This window comes from Emydura macquarii, unplaced genomic scaffold, assembly GCF_026122565.2.
Source record: "Emydura macquarii macquarii isolate MOO-44397 ecotype Brisbane River unplaced genomic scaffold, CSIRO-AGI_Emac_v2 contig_1348, whole genome shotgun sequence".
NCBI classification, from domain to species: domain Eukaryota; kingdom Metazoa; phylum Chordata; order Testudines; family Chelidae; genus Emydura; species Emydura macquarii.
Genome location: NW_027131485.1, coordinates 22,710,952 through 22,730,063, shown reverse-complemented (window position 1 = coordinate 22,730,063; position 19,112 = coordinate 22,710,952). Strand labels below are relative to the sequence as shown.

The 19,112-nt window shown below is 42.6% G+C and overlaps 2 protein-coding genes across 4 annotated transcripts in view; one reads left to right on the top strand and one right to left on the bottom strand.

The window, feature by feature from the left end:
- Nucleotides 1–19,112, bottom strand: part of IFT140 (intraflagellar transport 140) — a 166,325-nt gene that overhangs the window by 35,854 nt on the left and 111,359 nt on the right. The window lies entirely within an intron of this gene.
- Nucleotides 8,614–19,112, top strand: part of TMEM204 (transmembrane protein 204) — a 36,194-nt gene continuing 25,695 nt past the window's right edge. The window contains exon 1 of the mRNA XM_067551435.1: nt 8,614–9,662. Coding sequence (XP_067407536.1) covers nt 9,383–9,662 — 280 coding nt within the window. The 5' untranslated portion in view covers nt 8,614–9,382. The remainder of the gene's footprint in view (nt 9,663–19,112) is intronic.

Below are 19,112 nucleotides of genomic sequence, written 5' to 3'. Positions count from 1 at the left end.
AAACTTAACGTTATAACTCCTGTGGATGTAATGCTGATCCTTAAAAGTGATATGTAAATCTTTTTAAAAAAAACCCAAAAAAACCCATCAGTATTACCCCCCAGTTGTGCAATAGTACACTGCATGGATATCACATTGCTCAGGCAAGGTGGGTGCATTTCAGATGGGAGTGAAGTTAGCTACCACCTTTATATTTTGTGCTTCTTACACCTCTTGCTTATAGCAAAATGGACTTGAAAAATGACATTTTTAGGTATTCAAAAAGCTATTTATAGATGGGTTTTTATGGCTCCTGCTGAAAGTTGTAGAGTAGGATTAAAAGGCAATAAGAACACCAATCCTGCAAAACACTTTGATCATGTGAATAGCCACACTCACTTTAGGGCGACTCCTCACATGCTTCATGTTACACATCTGCCTAAGTGCTTTGCTAGACTGGAGCCATAGGCACCGGCTTTATAGGAGAAAGCATAAAAAAACAGCTCCAATGAAAATGTTTAAAGCTCTCTAAATTATTCCTATAATTGTTTTTTAGTGACAGATACAGACTGTATGGTGGAGGGTTGTATTAACAATCACATTGGTGTGTTTGGGATGACCTGCATAACTCAACTCATAGCTCCATATTAATTCCTTATACCACACCATCATATATTTCATATAAGAATACATTATATGCAATAAAAGTTTCATGTGTTGAGCTTTTGGCATAGCAAGTTTTGCAACAGGCCACAGTAACAGTTCTCTCCGAGCCTCATCCTGGTCTCCCACTCATCCACCCAGCCCCGTCAGAGGAGGTGGTGATGTGATTATTTGAACAGAATAATCAAAGCGCTGACTGCCAAAATCCAAACCTTTTAACATGATTGCACGCTAAATAAATGTAAAAGGCAGGTAAGTAATATGTGCTGAATGACCCCAAATTAATAGGGAGGGTAATTCAGCATATTAGTAACTTAGATTTTGAAAATAAATTTAATATACTAACTTACATTTACATAGTGCTTTCCATTCACAAGGATACCCAAATGCTCAAAGCTGATATGCAAACTACAAGCAGGGTTGGAACACTTCTGGTTAGAACACAAGAGCTGTTTGTAACTGCATACAGGAATGTCACACAACAATTTATGGCAGGAAGTGAGGAAATCTTATCTAACTGAAATGCCATGATTAGTGCAAGTTATTAATGTGCAGAATTGCTCCTCAGACTCTGTTATTTGGGGCATATTAGTTGAATGGTATGGTGAACTTGCTACTGCACTACCCAGTCTATGCGTAAACACCTATAAATATATGTCTCCCATCACCACAGTATCTGACTGCCTCACATTCATTAATGAATATATTCCCATAACCCCTATGGGGTCAGGTAGTATTATCATTCCTGTTCTGCAGATGGGGAACTGATGCACAGCAAGACTAGGTGATTTGACTAACGTCACACAGGAAACCTGTGGCAGAGCTGAGAACTAAATGCAGACCTCCTGATTCACAATCTAGTGCCTTAACCTCAAGATAGTCACCTCTCCCTCGGGACTTCATACTCCCAAGTCTAGCAATATTCAGTTTTTAAATACAGGTTTTAATTTAGAAGAGTGATGGGATGTTCTGAAACAAAATAAATTGTGTGAAGAAGAACAGAGGGTTTTAAAATGGTTGGCCTGATTGCGTTCAGCTTCTGTATAATTAAATGCAAATGAGACATAGCTGACAATGGGCAAACAGAGGACACATTTTATATATTCAAATGATAAACTCCAGAAAATAGTAGTCTATAAAAACCTCACTGATCACTGGGTATGTATACACTGCACGGCTACAGCTGACCCGGGTCAGCTTACTCAGGCCTGGGGGAAGCTCAAACTGTGGGGCTACAAATTGCAATGCAGACATTCGGGCCAGGGCTGAAGCCCAGACTCTGAGACCCCACGAGGGGGAGCCCCACAAACCCAGGGCTCCAGTCTGAGCCCAAACATTGACATTGCAAATTTTAGCCCCCAGCCTGAGCCCAAGACAACTGACCTGGGCTCTGAGACCCTCAGTGCCACAGGTGTTTTACTGCAATGTAGACATACCCTTTAAGTCTGATAAGCCATGCTTTTAAAAATGTCAGTGGACTCCACTATAAAAGTTAGGCACAAATACACTGCTAACACCTTTAGCTCATTCTTCTTCATCAATTAGGAAATGAAGCATTTTTAAGTACCTGTAACTTGAACTGATAATCCTCATTTCCTTCTTTCTTAGACATTTACAGGGGCTCAATCACTGAGTATTTAGGGGACAAATATTTCCATTCTTTCTCAGTACAAGAAGCTTAGAGAATAAGACCTTGTCTACACTAGAAAGCTTTGTTGACAGTAGTTTTTTCGGTGATAAAAAAGTGCTATAATTACAGCGCAAACACCTGGCCACACAGCACTCATTTTATCGCCAAAACGCATCCATACTTGGTACTGTGATATCGACAGTGAGAGCAGTGCATTGTGGGCAGCTATTCCACTGTGCAACTTGGCAGCTTGTGCTGCTAGGAATTCTGGGATGGGCGAGAGGAAGGCAGAGCAGCATGAGTGCTGGCTCAATGTCCCATGGTGCATTGCGTTTCCATGCCATCATTCATTGCGTTGCTGGCAGCGACTCATGCCATTTTTTCAACAGCTCCCCGCCGTTTGCTGCGCGCACGCCATCTCTATCTGAAAAGATGGATCCCATGCTACTCTCCAATGTTGCTTTCAGTGTTCTGAACACATCACAGCTGGTCGCACAGTACATCATGAGCTCCGAACTGGAACAGGAATCTGAGGAGCCTGACCTGCTGAGTGACATACAGACAAACAGCACCACATTACTATTGTTATTCACGGCGAATCTGCACATGGTGAACCGCCGCTTCTGGGCATGTGAGACAAACACTAAGTGGTGGGATTGCATCATTATGCAGGTCTGAGATGACGACCAGTGGCTACAGAACTTCTGAATGCGCAACTGTGTGAAGAGCTAGCCCCTGCCCTGTGGTGCAAGGACACCAGAATGAGAGCTGCCCTCTCAGTGGGGAAGCGAGTGGCAATTGCTGTGTGGAAGCTGGCAGCTCCAGACTGCTACCGGTCAGTTGCTAATCAGTTTGGAGTCATCAAGTCCATTTCTGGAGCTGTGCTATTGCAAGTGTGCAAGGCCATTTATCACATTCTGCTGCGAAGGACTGTGACTTTGGGCAATGTGCATGAAACAGTGGATGGCTTCGCAGCAATGGGATTCCCTAACTGTGACGGGGCAATAGATGGCACACATATCCCAATTTTGGCACCAGACCATCTCGAGACAGAGTACATCAATAGGACTGGGTACTTCTTCAGGCGCTTGTGGATCACTATGGGCATTTCACTGACATCAACTCAGGTTGGTCAGGAAAGGTGCATGACACACTCATCTCAGGAACACTAGCCTGGTCCAGAAGCTACAATCAGGAACTTTTTTTCCAGATGAAAAGATTCCAATAGGGGATGTTGAGATGCCCATAGTGACCCTGGGAGACCCGCCTACCCACTAATGCTATGGCTCATGAAGCCTTGCATAGGCAACCTGGACAGCAGCAAGGAGCACTTCAATATCAGGCTGAGCAGGTGCCGAATGACTGTTGAATGTGCGTTTGGTGGGTTAAAGGCACGCTGGAGATGCCTTTATGGCAGGCTGGATTTAAATGAGGACAATATTTCTGTGGTTATAGCCGCCTGCTGTGTGCTCCATAATTTATGTGAAGCTAAGGGCAAGAAGTTTGCCACTGGGTGGACCGCAGAGGCAGATTGATTTGCATCTGAATATGAGCAGCCAGATGCCAGGGGTATTAGAGGGGCACAACAGGGGGCCATATACATAAGGAAGGCATTGAGGGCCCATTTTGACAATGAGAACCCATCAGGTGTGTTTTGAAACTGCGCTGTGACATTCTATGACCGCTATACAGCTGTACATGTGTGTCGGTGGTAAGTGCACATATCATGTTCAACACATAAATAAAGAGTGCTTGTAAGTCCAGCTGTCATTCTCATAGCTGTCTGAGGGAGTGGAATGAAGGGGGTAGCAAGATAGTCCGTGACTTTGGTAGGAATGTGTAGGGGAACTGGTGGAGTGCAGGGAAAGAAATTCTGTTGAGGCTGAAGGGGGGGGGAGGGGGCTGAGCTTGCATGAACTGTGTCTGCAATGACACTATTGTCTTTAAAAGCTCTGTCTGCTCCTCCATGGCCTTGATCATGTGCTCACAGCCAGCTAAAATTCTCTCCTGGTTTTCCTTCCGTTCCTCTCTGTCCATCTTCTGAGATTCTGACATCAATTGTCTCCATGCCCTTTTCTCTCTTCTGGACACCTCAGAGGACAGGAGTTGTTCCTGGAACATCTCCTCCTTGCTTCTCTGGGGTTGCATCCTTAACAGTCATAGGCAGTCCGCCAGCGTAAGTGCCTTGGCTGTGAAGGTCATATTTTTGTAAGAACAAGAAACAATGAACAAAACAATTATTGTGAGTTTCCTAACAGTACACATGAATCACTGTGAAACACACCTCATTCTTACTGTCCCACTGCGCAGAGTACAGCTCTTTAATCAGCCTGAGAATGGTGAGTTGGAGGGGGCAAGACCATACTAGTAGGTCTAGGTTCTGGGTGGGTGCTTGTGTGGGGCACAAATGCAGGTATATTGGGAAAATAAATTTCAAATTGTGCCACCATTCTTCACAGGCAGGGGCCACAGAAACAGATATCTCACGCCTTAGAGTCAGCAAGGATGCTAGGATGTATCTCCTTCAGGCAAGCAGCTTTAAACCAGGTCCCTATGCAGCACAACTGTGCGCTGCTTTGGCCCCCGACCAAGTGATTGCCAGTTGGCATGGGAAAGTGACCTACAATGGGGGCAGACACACGGCTGCTCTGCTCAGGAATCTGAGGCAAAGAATCAGGGAGTACCTCCAAGAAAGTTTCCTAGAGGTTACACTGGAGGATACCCATGAAATCTAAGCATGCATTAACATGCTTCTCAGCCGTATTGCCTAGATGCACAAGGGAACGGGAAAGCACATGCAAACACAGCTACTCCTGTGCATTTCTATCCCTTCAACTACCCTGTATGTTTCAGCCAAGCTAATGACCCCCCCCTGCCTCTAGTACACAAGCAGCATCTGCTTCCAAACACTTACCAGAGCTCCCCTCTCCTGCATCCTGAGTGCCTGAGCTGAAGGGCTGGGGCTGGCTGTAGCCTTCTGGGGTCAAGAACAGCTCCTGACTCCCAACCTCAGCAACCGGACTGTTCCCTGGCTCTGGGTCATCCTCCAGCTCCACTTCCTCGTTGATGACCTCTTCGTCGTGGTTCAGTCCAGTATCCGGTGGCCCCAGGGCTGTGGAGGTGTCTACAGGTGTCTTGGGGGTGGAAGTGGGGTCGCCACTGAGGATGGATTCCAGCTCTTTGTAGAAGTGGCAGCTCACTGGCTCTGCACCAGAGTGACAGTTTGCTCCCTAACCTTGTGGTAGCTCTGCCACAGCTCCTTGATTTTAGCTCGACAATGCAGCATGTCCCGCTCATAACCCTTCTCCGCCATGGCACGAGAAATCTGGCAGTAGGTATCAAAGTTCCTTCAGCTAGAGCAGAGCTGGGACTGCATGGCTTACTCTCCCCAAATGCTGATCAGGTCCAGCAGCTCTCGTGTGCTCCAAGTGAGAGAGCGTTTGCTGTGTGGAGCTGGTATGGTCAGCTGGGAAGACGAGATGCAAGCTATCTACGCCGACCAAGCAGGAAATGGAATAAAAATTTCAAACTTACCATGACTGCAAAGGGGGAGGGGCGGGTGGCTGCAGAGCAGCGGAGTGCAAACAGATATCCAGAGTGGTCAGGATTGGCATTGTGGGACATTTCCGGAGGCTGATTACCACAATAAAAACATACAGAAGTGTCTACACTGACAATTTGTCACAAAAAGTTTGTCACAAAAAGCCCTACACCTCTTGTTGAGGTGGTTTTATTTTGTCGACAAAACAGGGCAGTATTGTCGACAAAATGGTCATTGCAGTGTTTATACCAGCATTGTTTTGTCGACAAAACTCTCTAATGTAGACCAGGCTTTATGTAAAAGAGTTGGCTGTGGGGGAACATTCAGCAGTTAGTTCTTACCTCTTGTGCCAACCATGATCGGAGATGCGTTGCCTGAGGGAGCAGTAAAGTAAAGCCTTACCTACTTAATAATATTGTATTGGCTTCATTTAACACAGCTTTTAAACAAATTTAGTTAAATCATTGCAAACCCTTGTGTGGACACTTATTTTGGTTTAGCTTTAACCTATTCCCAAATGATCTAAGTTAACCAAAAAAACACACAAAACAAATCTGCTCTTAAACTAAAATAAGAACTTTCACATAGGGTTTACACTGATTTAATTAAATCAGTTTAAATTCACACCTGAGGACTTGTCTATAACAGAAAGTCAGACTGATTTAATCTAAAGTTTTCTTTTTCACAAGTTTATTTATTAAACTTATCTGGAATGATGACAAACTCCGTATCTCTGAACATCAGACCCTGCTAGTTTTATACTTTTCTTTCACAGATAGGGCCAGAAGAAACCATTGTGATCACCTAGTCTGTCTTCCTATATAACACAGGCAATAGGATTGCCTTGAATTAATTCATTTGAACTGGAGCATACCTTTTAGAAAAACATCCAATCTTGATTTTAAAATTGCCAGTGATGGAGAATCCACCATGACTCTTGGTAAATTGTTCCAATGGTTAATTACCCTCACTGTTAGAAACTGCCATCTTATTTCTAGCCTAAATTTATCTAGCTTCAACTACTAGCCATTAGATCATGTTATACTTTTATCTGCTAGACTGAAGAGTCCTCTATTATCAAAATTCTGTTCCACATGTAGGTACTTCTAGACAGTGGTCAAAACACCCCTAACCTTCTCTTTGATAAACTAAGCAGACTGAGCTCCTTCCTCATGTCTTTCATTATAAGTCATGTTTTCCAATCCTTTAATAATTCTTGTGGTTCTTCTCTGAATTCTTCCCAATTTTGACATCCTTCTTGAAATGTGGACATCAGAACTTGACACTGTATTTCAGCAGCAATCACTCCAGTGCCAAAACCAGAAAAAATATAATCTCCCTATTTCTACTCAACAGTCCTGTTTATAAATCCAAAGATTACAATAGCCCTTTTGACTACAGCATCATGCTGGAAGCTCACATTCAGTGGATTAACCTCTCAGTCTTTTCGGAATCACAGCTTCCAAGGACTAAGTCCCTCATCCTGCAAATATGGCCTGCATTCTTGGTCCCAAGATGCAGGACTTTACATTTGGATGTATTGACACACGTAGTGTTGGCTTGCACCCAACTTATCAAGTTATCCAGATCGCTCGGTATCAATGACCTGTCCTCTTTATTATTTACCACTGCACCAATTTTTGTATCATTTGCCAACCTGTTCAGTAATTATTTTGGTTTTTTAAAAGGTTATTGATTAAAAATGTTAAATAACATAGGATAAAGAACTTATTGCTGCGTGATGCCACTAGAAACACACCCAACTCAATAAGGAATCCATTTGCAATTGTATTTTGAGATCTATCCATTAACCAGTTTTTAAGCCATTTAATTCAGATAGCTCTCCTGATTGCCCACAGAGTCTCATGGCTGGTGTGCACACTTTGCTTGCTATGCTACATTTCTATGTGAAAGCAGTCACAATGTGAAGTTAACTTCCACAGGGAGAAGTGAGCTGCTTTTCCAGTCTGAAAGGGGTTTGCCAGATTTCCCAGCAGAACTGCAGAGCCACAAGGGGGCAAAGAAAGTCAGGATTGGTGTGTCAGTCACTCAGGCAGAATGCATTAGAGCAATGGTTCTCTGTTTGTACCATACTACGACATCCCCCACTTTTCCATACAAGAACCACCTCGGACCATCCCCCTCCCCCCCCCTCTAATCTGTCCATGATCTGCCTCCCTTCACCAACAGTGGTCACAAACCCAACACTTGTTTGTGACCACAGGTTGAGAGCCCTGTCTTAGAATCCTTCTACTCATCTGCTGCATCTCCCTCTAGCGTTCCATACAGGAACACGGGCAATATTTGAGCCTGTCCTATTTTGCATGTCTCTCTAATATCCTGGGACCGATATGACTACAGCTACACTGCATAAATTTTGCATGTATAATTCTAATGCAGTTTGCTTTCAACATAGAACATTAGGAACCCCTCCGTGATCCTCTGTGTTTGCCTCTGCAGAGTTGACCCTGTGGTTGAATTTACGCCTGTGTTTTTGCTTGGGGAGGTGCTCATTGATTTGTTTCTTGTGATCCCTTCAGATGCACAAACTGATTCAAATCCCTTCTGCCCCGCAGCATCATGCTTCCCTGGATGGCTGGCTATTATTCTTTCTGGGAGGGAAAGAGAAGGAGGGGGGACTCTGAAAGGAGGTGAGAGAAGAAGGGGGAACTAGGATTTTAGAAGTCTCCCTAGTCTTTTCCTTTCAGGAAACACATCCTGTTAACGTCTGACTGCTGTGGCAGTGGCTCTGTTTGTTGCAGTCGGCTACGCCCTGAGGCTCACCAAAAACAGCCACAAAAACAACCATTTCCTCTCTGTTGAGAGACAGAGGGGGAGGGAAAAAAAACTTCCTCTCGGCAGAGTTTCTGCTCTCCAGCCTCTGTCACTTGCTGCTCTGACAGTGCAAGAGGAACCCGAAAGGAGCAGATTCCTCAGGATACTCTAAACTTCCAGAGCACCTTTGGGATGAATGCATTCACTTCCAATTTGGCTTGGCTTCGAGAATGAAGTTTCCTTGTATTTGTGGGATGTTCTGAGTTCTGAGGCTGTAAAGGCTTTCAGAGCTGCCGCTGCATGACTCTTATGCGAGTCTCTTTCTTTCTTTGCAGCTGCATTCTGAAGAGCTGAGGCATTGTGTCTGCAAGCATTTTAGCCCCTGGTTTCCTCAGGACAACCCAAGTTTTTCCACTTCAAGACTCTGGATACTCTCTGCCTTTGCCTTGTCCCACAAGGAATGGACCTGCCTGTTCTTCAGTTCATCACCGGACTGGCTTTGCTCATCCAAGTGCAAGAAGGTGGATAAGGCACAGCTTGGAAGGACAGAGACTTGCAATATCTCCTTTGCGCTTGTATTTTATGGAATTCTCCTACCTACCTGAGGGTGCTCTTATCTGCTTGGTCAGAAACACCTTAGGAGTCGACTTTGAGAATGAACGGTGATGTTCTCTAGCCCTCCATAACATCATACTACAGCTGCCTCCCATTTCAAGTCCTACTTCAATGTGCTGCAGCGCATCAGGACCTTGGATCTTCTGCAAATAGAGACTGGCAGCGGTCGACAGTCAGATATGACTGTCCAGAAACTGGTAGCCACAGCTGTGTTGGTAGCCCTGGTCTCACTTATTCTTAACAATGCAGCAGCCTTTACTCCCAATTGGGTATACCAGACCCTGGAGGATGGGCGTAAGCGCAGCGTGGGGCTGTGGAAGATGTGTTGGCTGGCAGAGAAGGGGAGAGGAGCTGCAGGCACAGGCACCAGACATGGGCAAGGGGAGGAGCGAGAGTGTGAATCCCTTGGCTGGGGTTCAGAATCAGCTGGGTTCCAGGAATCTCGTAGCACTGTCAAACGTAAGTCCCATGTTTTGTCTTCTGTGCTTACTTTGGATTATGATTTCTAGAGCACCACTGGTGTGCATGGCACTGTATAGACAAAGTCCCTGCCCTGAGGAGCTTACAATCTAATGGACTGAAATCGAGAGGTGTTGAAGTCAATGGGAGTTGTGGGTTCTCAGCTACTCTCAAGATCAGGCCCCAAATAAACAAGAATGAGACCAGTTACAAACAAGTCAATAGAAAGTGACGGGCTCTAGAATAAGTATATGATATCTCACTAGCTAGTTTGAGAGACTGGGAAAAAAAGGCTAGCAAAATGCACACTAGAAATAATACATCTAGGAACCACAAGTCTAGAGCTTTGAAACACACGTCCAGTAGCTTCTCTAGTGCTTCTGCTCCCTATGACATACCCATTCAATTATAAGACACTGCTGCAGGCTCAAGCCTTCCTTCTAAACACAGCAAACACTTGACCAGGTGGTGGTGGTGACTTTTTAAAAACAGCATTTAACTAGTAAGAATTAAAAAAGAAATAGGCAAAGTCTCCAGACACAGATAACAAGTGTTACTAGTTTCCATCCTCACTTTTTTTCTGCCGAGGAGGGGAAAAGGGATCGTAAGATCTTGGGTGGATTAAAAAATATAAACTGGAGAAGGGTCATGGTGAAGGAAATATGTTTTTCTTGGTGGAAAAATAGACAGCTAATACTCTGCCAGGGGAACATCCAAATAACTAAATATCACATTTTTGTGGTTTTGCAAATTCAGAGACTCTCCATGGGATGTATGGAATATGTATGGGTTAACAGTGGCGGAGCTATTTAAAAGTTTTGGCTAAGACAGAATTGACAAGCTAACTTGAGAACAGTAACAGAATTATCTGCATAATCAAGAGTGCAGTTCATTAGACATCTTTACTACATTAAGGGCCAGATCTTGCTCTCACTTAAGATATGACAGTAGGATTGGGCCCAATCAGGAACATTTCAATTCTACTACAATTGCTACAGCTAAGCTGCTGACAGAGTTTCACTGCAAACTTCTGTTTTTAGCAACTGGGGTGACCAGATAGCAAGTCTGAAAAATCGAGACAGAGGGTAGGAGATAATAGACACCTATATAAGAAAAAGCCCTTAATACTGGGACTGTCCCAATAAAATCAGGACATCTGGACACCCTATCAGCAGTTGACTTACCTGTGAGTACTGGGGCTGGAATAAAATTTGATAACAAAGGTTCAGAACAGGAATGCTTTGGGTCTGTTCATTTTTTTAAGCAAAATTAAACAGTAATTTAATTGCATCCTAGAAATGAAAAGTGTCAACAGCTGTAAAATTGATGTCACAATCCCCTACCTCACACGATTGTCTATAGACTTTGTCAATGTTTGAATGATGTTTGTGAAGTGTTTTAAGGTCCTTGAAAGGTGAAATTAAGTACACAGTATTGTTATTAGTAAAAGAAGAAAAATAGATGTAGGTGATTTCAGATGGGCTTTTTTTTATGTTTTAAAACAGTTAATTTTTTAAAATTAAGTTTTGGAAGCATCTAGTCTAGAATGTGGACTGTTGCCCATGCCTTTTCCAAACTTAAAATAGGAAATTGAAAAACTTTCTTTTTTCTTGTGAACAATGCTTTGCTGTAGACATACACTATTTCTTTTTAATAAAAAATTCATATTTTTTTGCACATGTGCCAAGTATGAGCCTGTGCAGACATCACCCTCAAATGGAAACTTCCTGAGCTGTTAAAAGACCCTAAGAGCTGATTTTTTAAAAATACTTTGATCCTTAATGATGCCATAGAACTAGTTACAAAAATAACATGAATATCTTTAATTACATCAGTGGAGTCATTGCACTCCATCAGACTAACAACCTAGGATTCACCTCCAAAAAATTACACCCTGTTTATTTAAAAGTGGACATTTTGCACACAAGAGCATGTGTGAGCTCTTGGTACACATGGCAATTTGAAACGACATTAACTAGCATGTGAATGTCTTGTTCTGCACCATTCAGAAAAAGGGTGGCCCTACAAAAGCTGTCATACAAGCATCAATTTGACGGAGGAATTTTGTGGGCAGCAATTTCTCACCTATTAAAACAAATCTTGACTAAGACTATCTAGAGGACAGAAAAGTGCATAAATTATAGCAGGAATAAGTCACTCGTTAAGTGACTCAATATGTCACTCAATAAGTCACTCATTTTACTTGCCAACAAACATCCCCAAGGGTTTGAATTTAAATATGGTCCCTTAAGACTCAAGAATCAATTCTTTCTCTGAGGGAGCAAAGTTTTAGATAAAAAGATAATTTTGAATCTCCATAAAAGGATTTTTTTTTTTTTTAAAAAAAAGATCATGCAATTCTAATGGTAAAAACTGCCCATAAGAAATCTTGTCAGCAACAGTCTTACTGAACACATTTAAGACAAGATGTTTTTCTGAGGACCTCATAGCCAGTCACTATGGGACTGGCTCTGCATTCATTACTCAACAGGCCCTGTATTTGTTTTTGTGTTGCTACAGAGTACCGCTCTAATAGTAATGCATGTATTGTTTTAGTAAGACATGATAATATTCTTGTCTGTTAAATACATACACACAAACACACTGATCAACCTCTGAATCAGTAAATTTGTTCCTTAAAAGTAAAGATGTGGTTTAAGTTTAATACTTTGGATGTATGATCAAAATTATAATAATCCAAATTAAACTGCATTTCAATGCCACTTGAAGGCTGACAAACAGAAGTTCTGATTAAGTAATACACAAAAGGTTACAGCAACTCATGTCTACATTGCTTTTTAAATATATGTACTATTATTTCACATTTGGGGTTATTTTCCTTGCAAAAGCTTTGAGAATGAGTGTGTACAACTTCTGACAACTTCCACTTAAATACTATAGTATGTAACTAATAGCCAATCAATTAAACCACTACAAGGCTGTCCAAATCAAATGGGGGAAGTATGCAGTAATGTGTATGTTCACAATACACGTGTGTGGCACATTCTTCCAAACTTATTTCATAGTGAGAACAACTTTTGGGCCTGATCCTGTCCCCTCTGAAGTAAATGGCAAAATTCCTGTTGACTCTAATGGGCACAAGAAAGCTGATTTCTCTATGTTATACATGTGGCCAGCCCATGTGATGTTTTGAAACTCCAATCCACTATATCAGAATTTGCATGTACTTCTATTGAAAATAAATAAAAAGAAATTGAAATTGAAAATTGAAAGGTCTTGCTTAAACTTGGAAAGTAAAATTTCTATTCTGCATTTCTATGATATTTTGTGTTCAAACTGCTTTACAAACATTAATTCATCTTGTCACTGCTCAGTGGGTAAGCAAGAATCACCATTTTAAAGATGGGGAAATAGAGTGGATAAGCAATTTGTCCAAGGCGACACAGTGAGTCAATGGCAAAGTTGGGACTACAATCCATATCTACCAACTTCCTGTCCTGTACGTAATCCACTAGACCACGCTGTCTCTTTATAAGTCCAAGGGAAAAGTCCATTCCCAACACACCTGGGACCTGATTCTCCACTCACTAACACTTGTGTCAATCAGTGGTAATTCCACTATCGTGTAAAACCAAAAATGTGAGGGGAAAACCCAGCCCCTGGCATTCAAATCCTGCAGCATATATGGTATTTTGTCAAAGGCATCAACAGTGATGCTGAATACCACAGAAGCCTATGCATTCACCTTAGTGTTTGTTAAAAGACAGCAGGCTACAGTCAGCATAGTTGCCTAAGGAAGGGAGCTGCTGGTGCTGCACTATGCTTGAGCAAAGTGCATGGCACCCTAAGGGAAACATCAATCTGAGGAGGGCAGTTGGTGTCTTCTGACTCTGTCCTATCTCAGTGCTACATGGGAAAGGAAGGTCAGATTTAGGTTACACTGAGGCCTCTGTGGAGGCCTGGGAGTTGGAGCTTCTTTGAAGAATCAGTGCATCAGCAGATAATTTGACTGCTTTGGCTATGCTCCATTTTAATGAGTGTCACTTATTTTCAGTTCTGTGCTGCCCCCACCCCATGGTAAGTGCAGTTTGCAGATGCTTCTCACTGATGCAACTGGGGCCTTTGGTGAAGTTGTTACCCCAGAGATCTCAGCAGCTGTTTATGGTGACATGAATTCTTCTGTCAACATTTATTCCAGTGGTGAATTTGGCCAAGTGTTTCTGCTGTAATAGAGAATTCCTTGGTATTTGTGCTTTTATGGCAATACTTCTTTGCAACTATCCTGAGATTTTTAGAGCAATGCTCATGCTCCCAGTGCAGTGGGGTAGAGATTCACATTTTTTCTGCAAGACAGGCACATTTTCAATGAACTCCAGAAAAACGGAGGAAGAGTGCTTCTCTCAGTCATTGATCAGACTTTGTGGGACTTGGTTTCGAATGCTGGTACAAATAATAAAGATTTAAAAGACAGGAAGAGGCAACAGAGGTAGCAGCAAAGTGGGGCTAGGAGGAAAAGATCAGGGATAAAAGGAAAATGTCTAGAGACAAGAATTCTGTGAAACAGCAAATCTGTATGCCTAGATCTCAATTTGGCAGATCAAGTCAATGATTAGTGAATTAAGGTTGCTCTCTGCACTTGACACAGAGTTCTAACACACTAGAAATGTTTAGAGAAAGAGTTGATCAAAGGGCAATTTTTATGCACTTGGAATCAGCATAGAAAATAATGAAAAATTGAGCAAGTAATTATAGCAGCCATGGGTAGTGGGTATAGTAGGCCAGGGAAGGCTAAGCCTCCCTTGGCGCAGCTGCTGCTGACCCACAACCAGATGCCTGGGCTGTGGCAGCCCTGCCCCTTCTTCTCCCTGCTGGGAGGGTGGAAGTTTTTGCTTATTTATGCACCATGAAGGTTCCCGGGCAGTTGAGGCAGCGGTATCTGCTACTCAGCTTCCTGGGTCCCTTAGACTCCCCAGGGAGATTAGTTATGAACCCAGGAAGCTGAGTAGCAGATACCACCTCCTCAGCCACTGCATGGCATAAAATCTCAGCTTTCTTCGAGTCCACCCTCTGCTATCTGGCTGCTCCTCTCTCCAGCAGTCTCCACCCCCCTCTCCGGAGGTCCCTGCTGCTGCTCAATGGTTTTTCCTCTCCTGCCTTCCCCTCAGGCTCTCCGCTGTGTCCCTCCTCTCCTCTCCATCCTCAACCCCCCACCACTACTTGTTGTATCCCTCCTCATTCCTCCCCACTCAGCCCCCCCACCATCACTCACTGCCACAGGAGAAGGGAGGTGTGGAAGAGAAGAGAGGGGCCAACTGGGGGGGCAGGAGGGATGTGATGACCAGCAAGGCTGAATGGGGGGAGGGGACGGGAGGTACACAATGGTGAGCAGACTGAGTCCCCTAGGGGAAGCTTTACCCACTGTCCATGATAGCCGCCTCATTAATTTAGGCTAAAATGTAGGCCATACTTATAGGATAGGGAACTCTTATCTTGTCTATAAGCACCTACATGAGGAACAAATATTTGATAATGGGTATTTCAAACTAGCAGAGAAAAGTATAACCCAATCCAATGACTGGAAGTGGAAGCTAGACAAATTCCGACTGGATATATGGCATAAATTTTTAACAGAGAGGATAATTAATCATTGGAACAATTTACCAAGGGCCATGGAGGGTTCTCCATCACTGGCAATATGTTTATCTAAAAGATCTGCTCTAGGAATTATTTTGAGAAAGTTCCATAGTCTGTATTTTACAGGAGGTCAGACTAGATGATGACAATGGTCCCTTCTGGTCTTGCAAGCTTTGAAAATTCAGGAGATTAATGGCTGACATTAGTAGAATAGCAGTTTGGAGTAACCAAATACACCTTGTTTTGCACAACCAGCTGATTCATCGTAGCAGCATAAAACACATGCTCAACATTCTAGTGGTTTAGTGGTAATCCTCTGCACTAGCATGTGGAACACAAGACAGTTATTATCGGTCCCCAGGTCAAGGCACTGCACCAGCATGCTCTGACATTGGTGGGAAGCATCATATCACACAAGCACTTTGATACTACAGAAAATGGTGCTATAGAAATCCCTGAGACAGATTAGATAAATAATCTTGATCCCTCTGGTCAAACAGGAGAGTCCTCCTTGGTTGGACAGTTGCTGTGACCTGGGGCCTAAAGTTATAGAGAGATTAAAGTAGAAGAAATGGGAATCCTCTGAGTGATATGACCAAAAAACCAAAAAATTCTAAAGAATAATAGCCTAATGGTCTACATAGTGTAACTGTTCATTAACCACATCTGAGCCAAGACTCCTGTTAAATATTGTATATACATTCCATTTAGCCTAGGTTTTACAAGAGAAAGGTCAATATTTAATTCTCCCCCGCTCCACCTGCAGCAAAATCCCTTTGTTCTCAGCACAGTACAAGGCAAGCCAGACACATCCCTTTAAATATCTGTAACTGAGCCAAAACCATAGATTCACTCATCAGGGGAAAAAAACCAAGGCAGCCATTAGAAGATTCTCAAAATATATTCCATTTCGCACAGCTGGAATTAAAAAGTATGTGAATGTAAATGTGTGTGAGAGACAGAAAATAAAGTGAGTTAAAAGTTGGAATGTCAGTGTAGACTAAGTGAAAATAATATCTCTGTGAACTGGAAGCTAAACACAAAGCTACACAAAGCTAAACCTGGGCAGTGTGGTTTTCTAGGAGAAAGTACCTGGCCATATTCTTTTCCTGGTCTTACTGAACTCTTTGCTTATGACCAAGGTCACAAACACTGGGGTAGGTACAGCAGTCTAAATATCCCTAACGTAGAGAAGCTTTAGGATTAGTAGTTGAAAGTCAAGAGTTTTGCCATGACATTGATCCTATCACCACTGAGAACTCAGATGACACTTCCCATCTTCAAAGTATTTTACAAACAATTAATTAGTCTTCACAATGCTCCTTTGAGGAAAAGAAGTTAACTGACTTGTCAAAGGTCACCGAGAGGTGTAGTGTCAGAGCTGGGATTAGACTTCAAAAGATCCCTCACCACAGTCCTGTGTTGAGATCACTGAACTTGACCTAAAAAGGCAAGTGCTGTCAAAATGATGTGCTCAGTCACAGGTTCAATGGGGCAGTGAGTGCTTTTCTTGTTCAAGTTATCACTGTGGCCATTGAATGAGGGGCAGGTCACTAGGATAGTGTAGTGATGATGGCCATAAAATAACTGGATGGATGTATCTGACTTACTCAGAAAGGTAAGTCGCATTCAATTCCTTCCTGTCCAAAGAATGTTAGCAACATGATGGAGTTTCAAGGATAAGGAGGGGTATAAAATAGGATAAACTTTACTGATTCCTGAGGGCCCCAGAAGACAAAGAAAACACCAGTAATGGGAGCCTTATTTCAAATACAGATGCACAGATCAAGATAGCTCTTTTTTATTGTAATTCTTACAAGCAAGTATATCTAGTGATGGGAAGCGGCACAATATCATGAGTGGCTACGTGACTTTCACAAGCGCTAAATATAAACACCTGTCCAGCCTCAGTGTATGACTTACACAAGCACATTTTCACTATGAAATATGGGGATGAGGTCAGGGCACAGCTCAGTGTGGGAATAAGAAACTGAAAATTGTTTACAGAGACAATGATTCAGACAATGTCCGTGTCCATTAGGCATGTCTCTGATATTTCTGTCTGGACAGTAGCCAGGCCCAGAGTGGCAGCTAAAGATGATTTTAGACATCTATTACTTGCTCTGCCTACCACTGTACTCAGTGCATACAGGCTGAGAGAGGAGGATCACAGCACTTTGGGAAGTCAGTATGTACCATACGATTAAAAGAAGTCAGGAGCTTCAGATTTACAAGGGTGTCTGAAAACTGACTGAGGTATTGTACTTAGGCACCGTGAGTTCATATGGTTGACAGCACTGGAGTGTCAAGGCCCACATCTAGCTTCTGAGATATAGTGAATATCTAAATAAGGGAAATTGTTATGCAACATCAGGGAGCCAATCATGCAAACTCTTACACGTGCAAGTAGTCTTTAATCATGCAAGTTCTGCCATTGAAGTTATACCATAACTCGTGTGAATAAGGATGCTAAAGATGAAAATTTTATGACTTGCATAGAAGTCAATATTCCTTAGTTATCCTGAGTTAACATCATGAAGTGTAATATATGGATTCACATGAGTGCTATGGAGCCAAGTTAACACTATCAGATGCAGTAATACTGAAGAAGAGAGCTGAAATCTCTCAAAAGCTTATGTTTACAAATATTAAATTTGTTAGTCTTTAAAGTGCCACAGAACTCTCGTTGTTCTTAAATTTACATTTAAACATGATTATTGTAAAAAGTAGCATTCTCAGAGTTCAATTTCCGGCATGGATCTGCAAACACAGGAGAAGCAAACAGAGGGAGTTTGCCTGGGAGTTCACCTTGGGGAAGTTCCCATAGAGTTTTCAACTTTCAGGCTTCTGTGAGTAGTAAATATAACATCTGAAGAGGCTCTTAGAAGGAAGACAATATGGATAGTGAGCAATCAAGGGATGTGCCATGTTTGTCTTCTCTCAGAGGACAGAAGTGACTTCATCTCTACGAAGTGCAAGTTGGACTCCATATTAGAAGAGGAAGTTAAAGGACCAGAAATCCAAACATCAACCCTGTGTTGCAGCTAAGAAAATGAAGGCTTTCTGGATAGAAGTCAGTATTTGGTACTGCAGCACTCCATGCTGAAGAATCAGAGGGCAGTGCAAGAGGGACTGAAGAATGGGGAAGAAAATTGGGTATGTGTGACCTCCAGAAGAAGAAAGAGAACCCATATATCCCCAATGCAGATAGAGGAAGCAGCCATTTTCAGGGCTTTCTACACAGATACTACTGTGGAGAATGGTTTGGAAGAGTCATCTGAGGAAAGGGATCACTTTGATCTACTGCTGTTTCAAAGTAGGCTGACAGTGAAAATTTTGGTTTAAGTGACTTGCCAACATCACACAGAAGAATTCTCTGTTACAGGCAGGGATAGAGTCCAGTTTTCCAGGGTGACATTCAGTTGCCTTAACCAGGAGATAATCCTTTCTCTTCCAACAATTCCTTTTGTCATTTACACACCTTCCAACTTCTGCCCCAAATGAAGCAGGGATATTACAAACAACACAATCTTTACTACACAACCTTGATTTGTTTCCAAAGCACTGTCCAGTGTGTGCATTGAATGAGGTCTGGATCCTATGGAAAAAACAGTAGGTGATCACATAATGAAAGGCTGTATCATATTGCATGTGAACAAGAGAGGCAGGGTGAATTAGGGTTGCTTATGCATTTCCTAACTTTTGAGTACTTGACTTTGCCACCTTAACATTCTTTTAATGTTTTTTTTTAATGTAATGTTTTTAAAAACCCAACAAATTCCATCATATGGAGCTATACTAAATCCTAGTTTGGGTCATCAGCAGGGTTTGGACTTTTAGATCCACAGCAAAGAC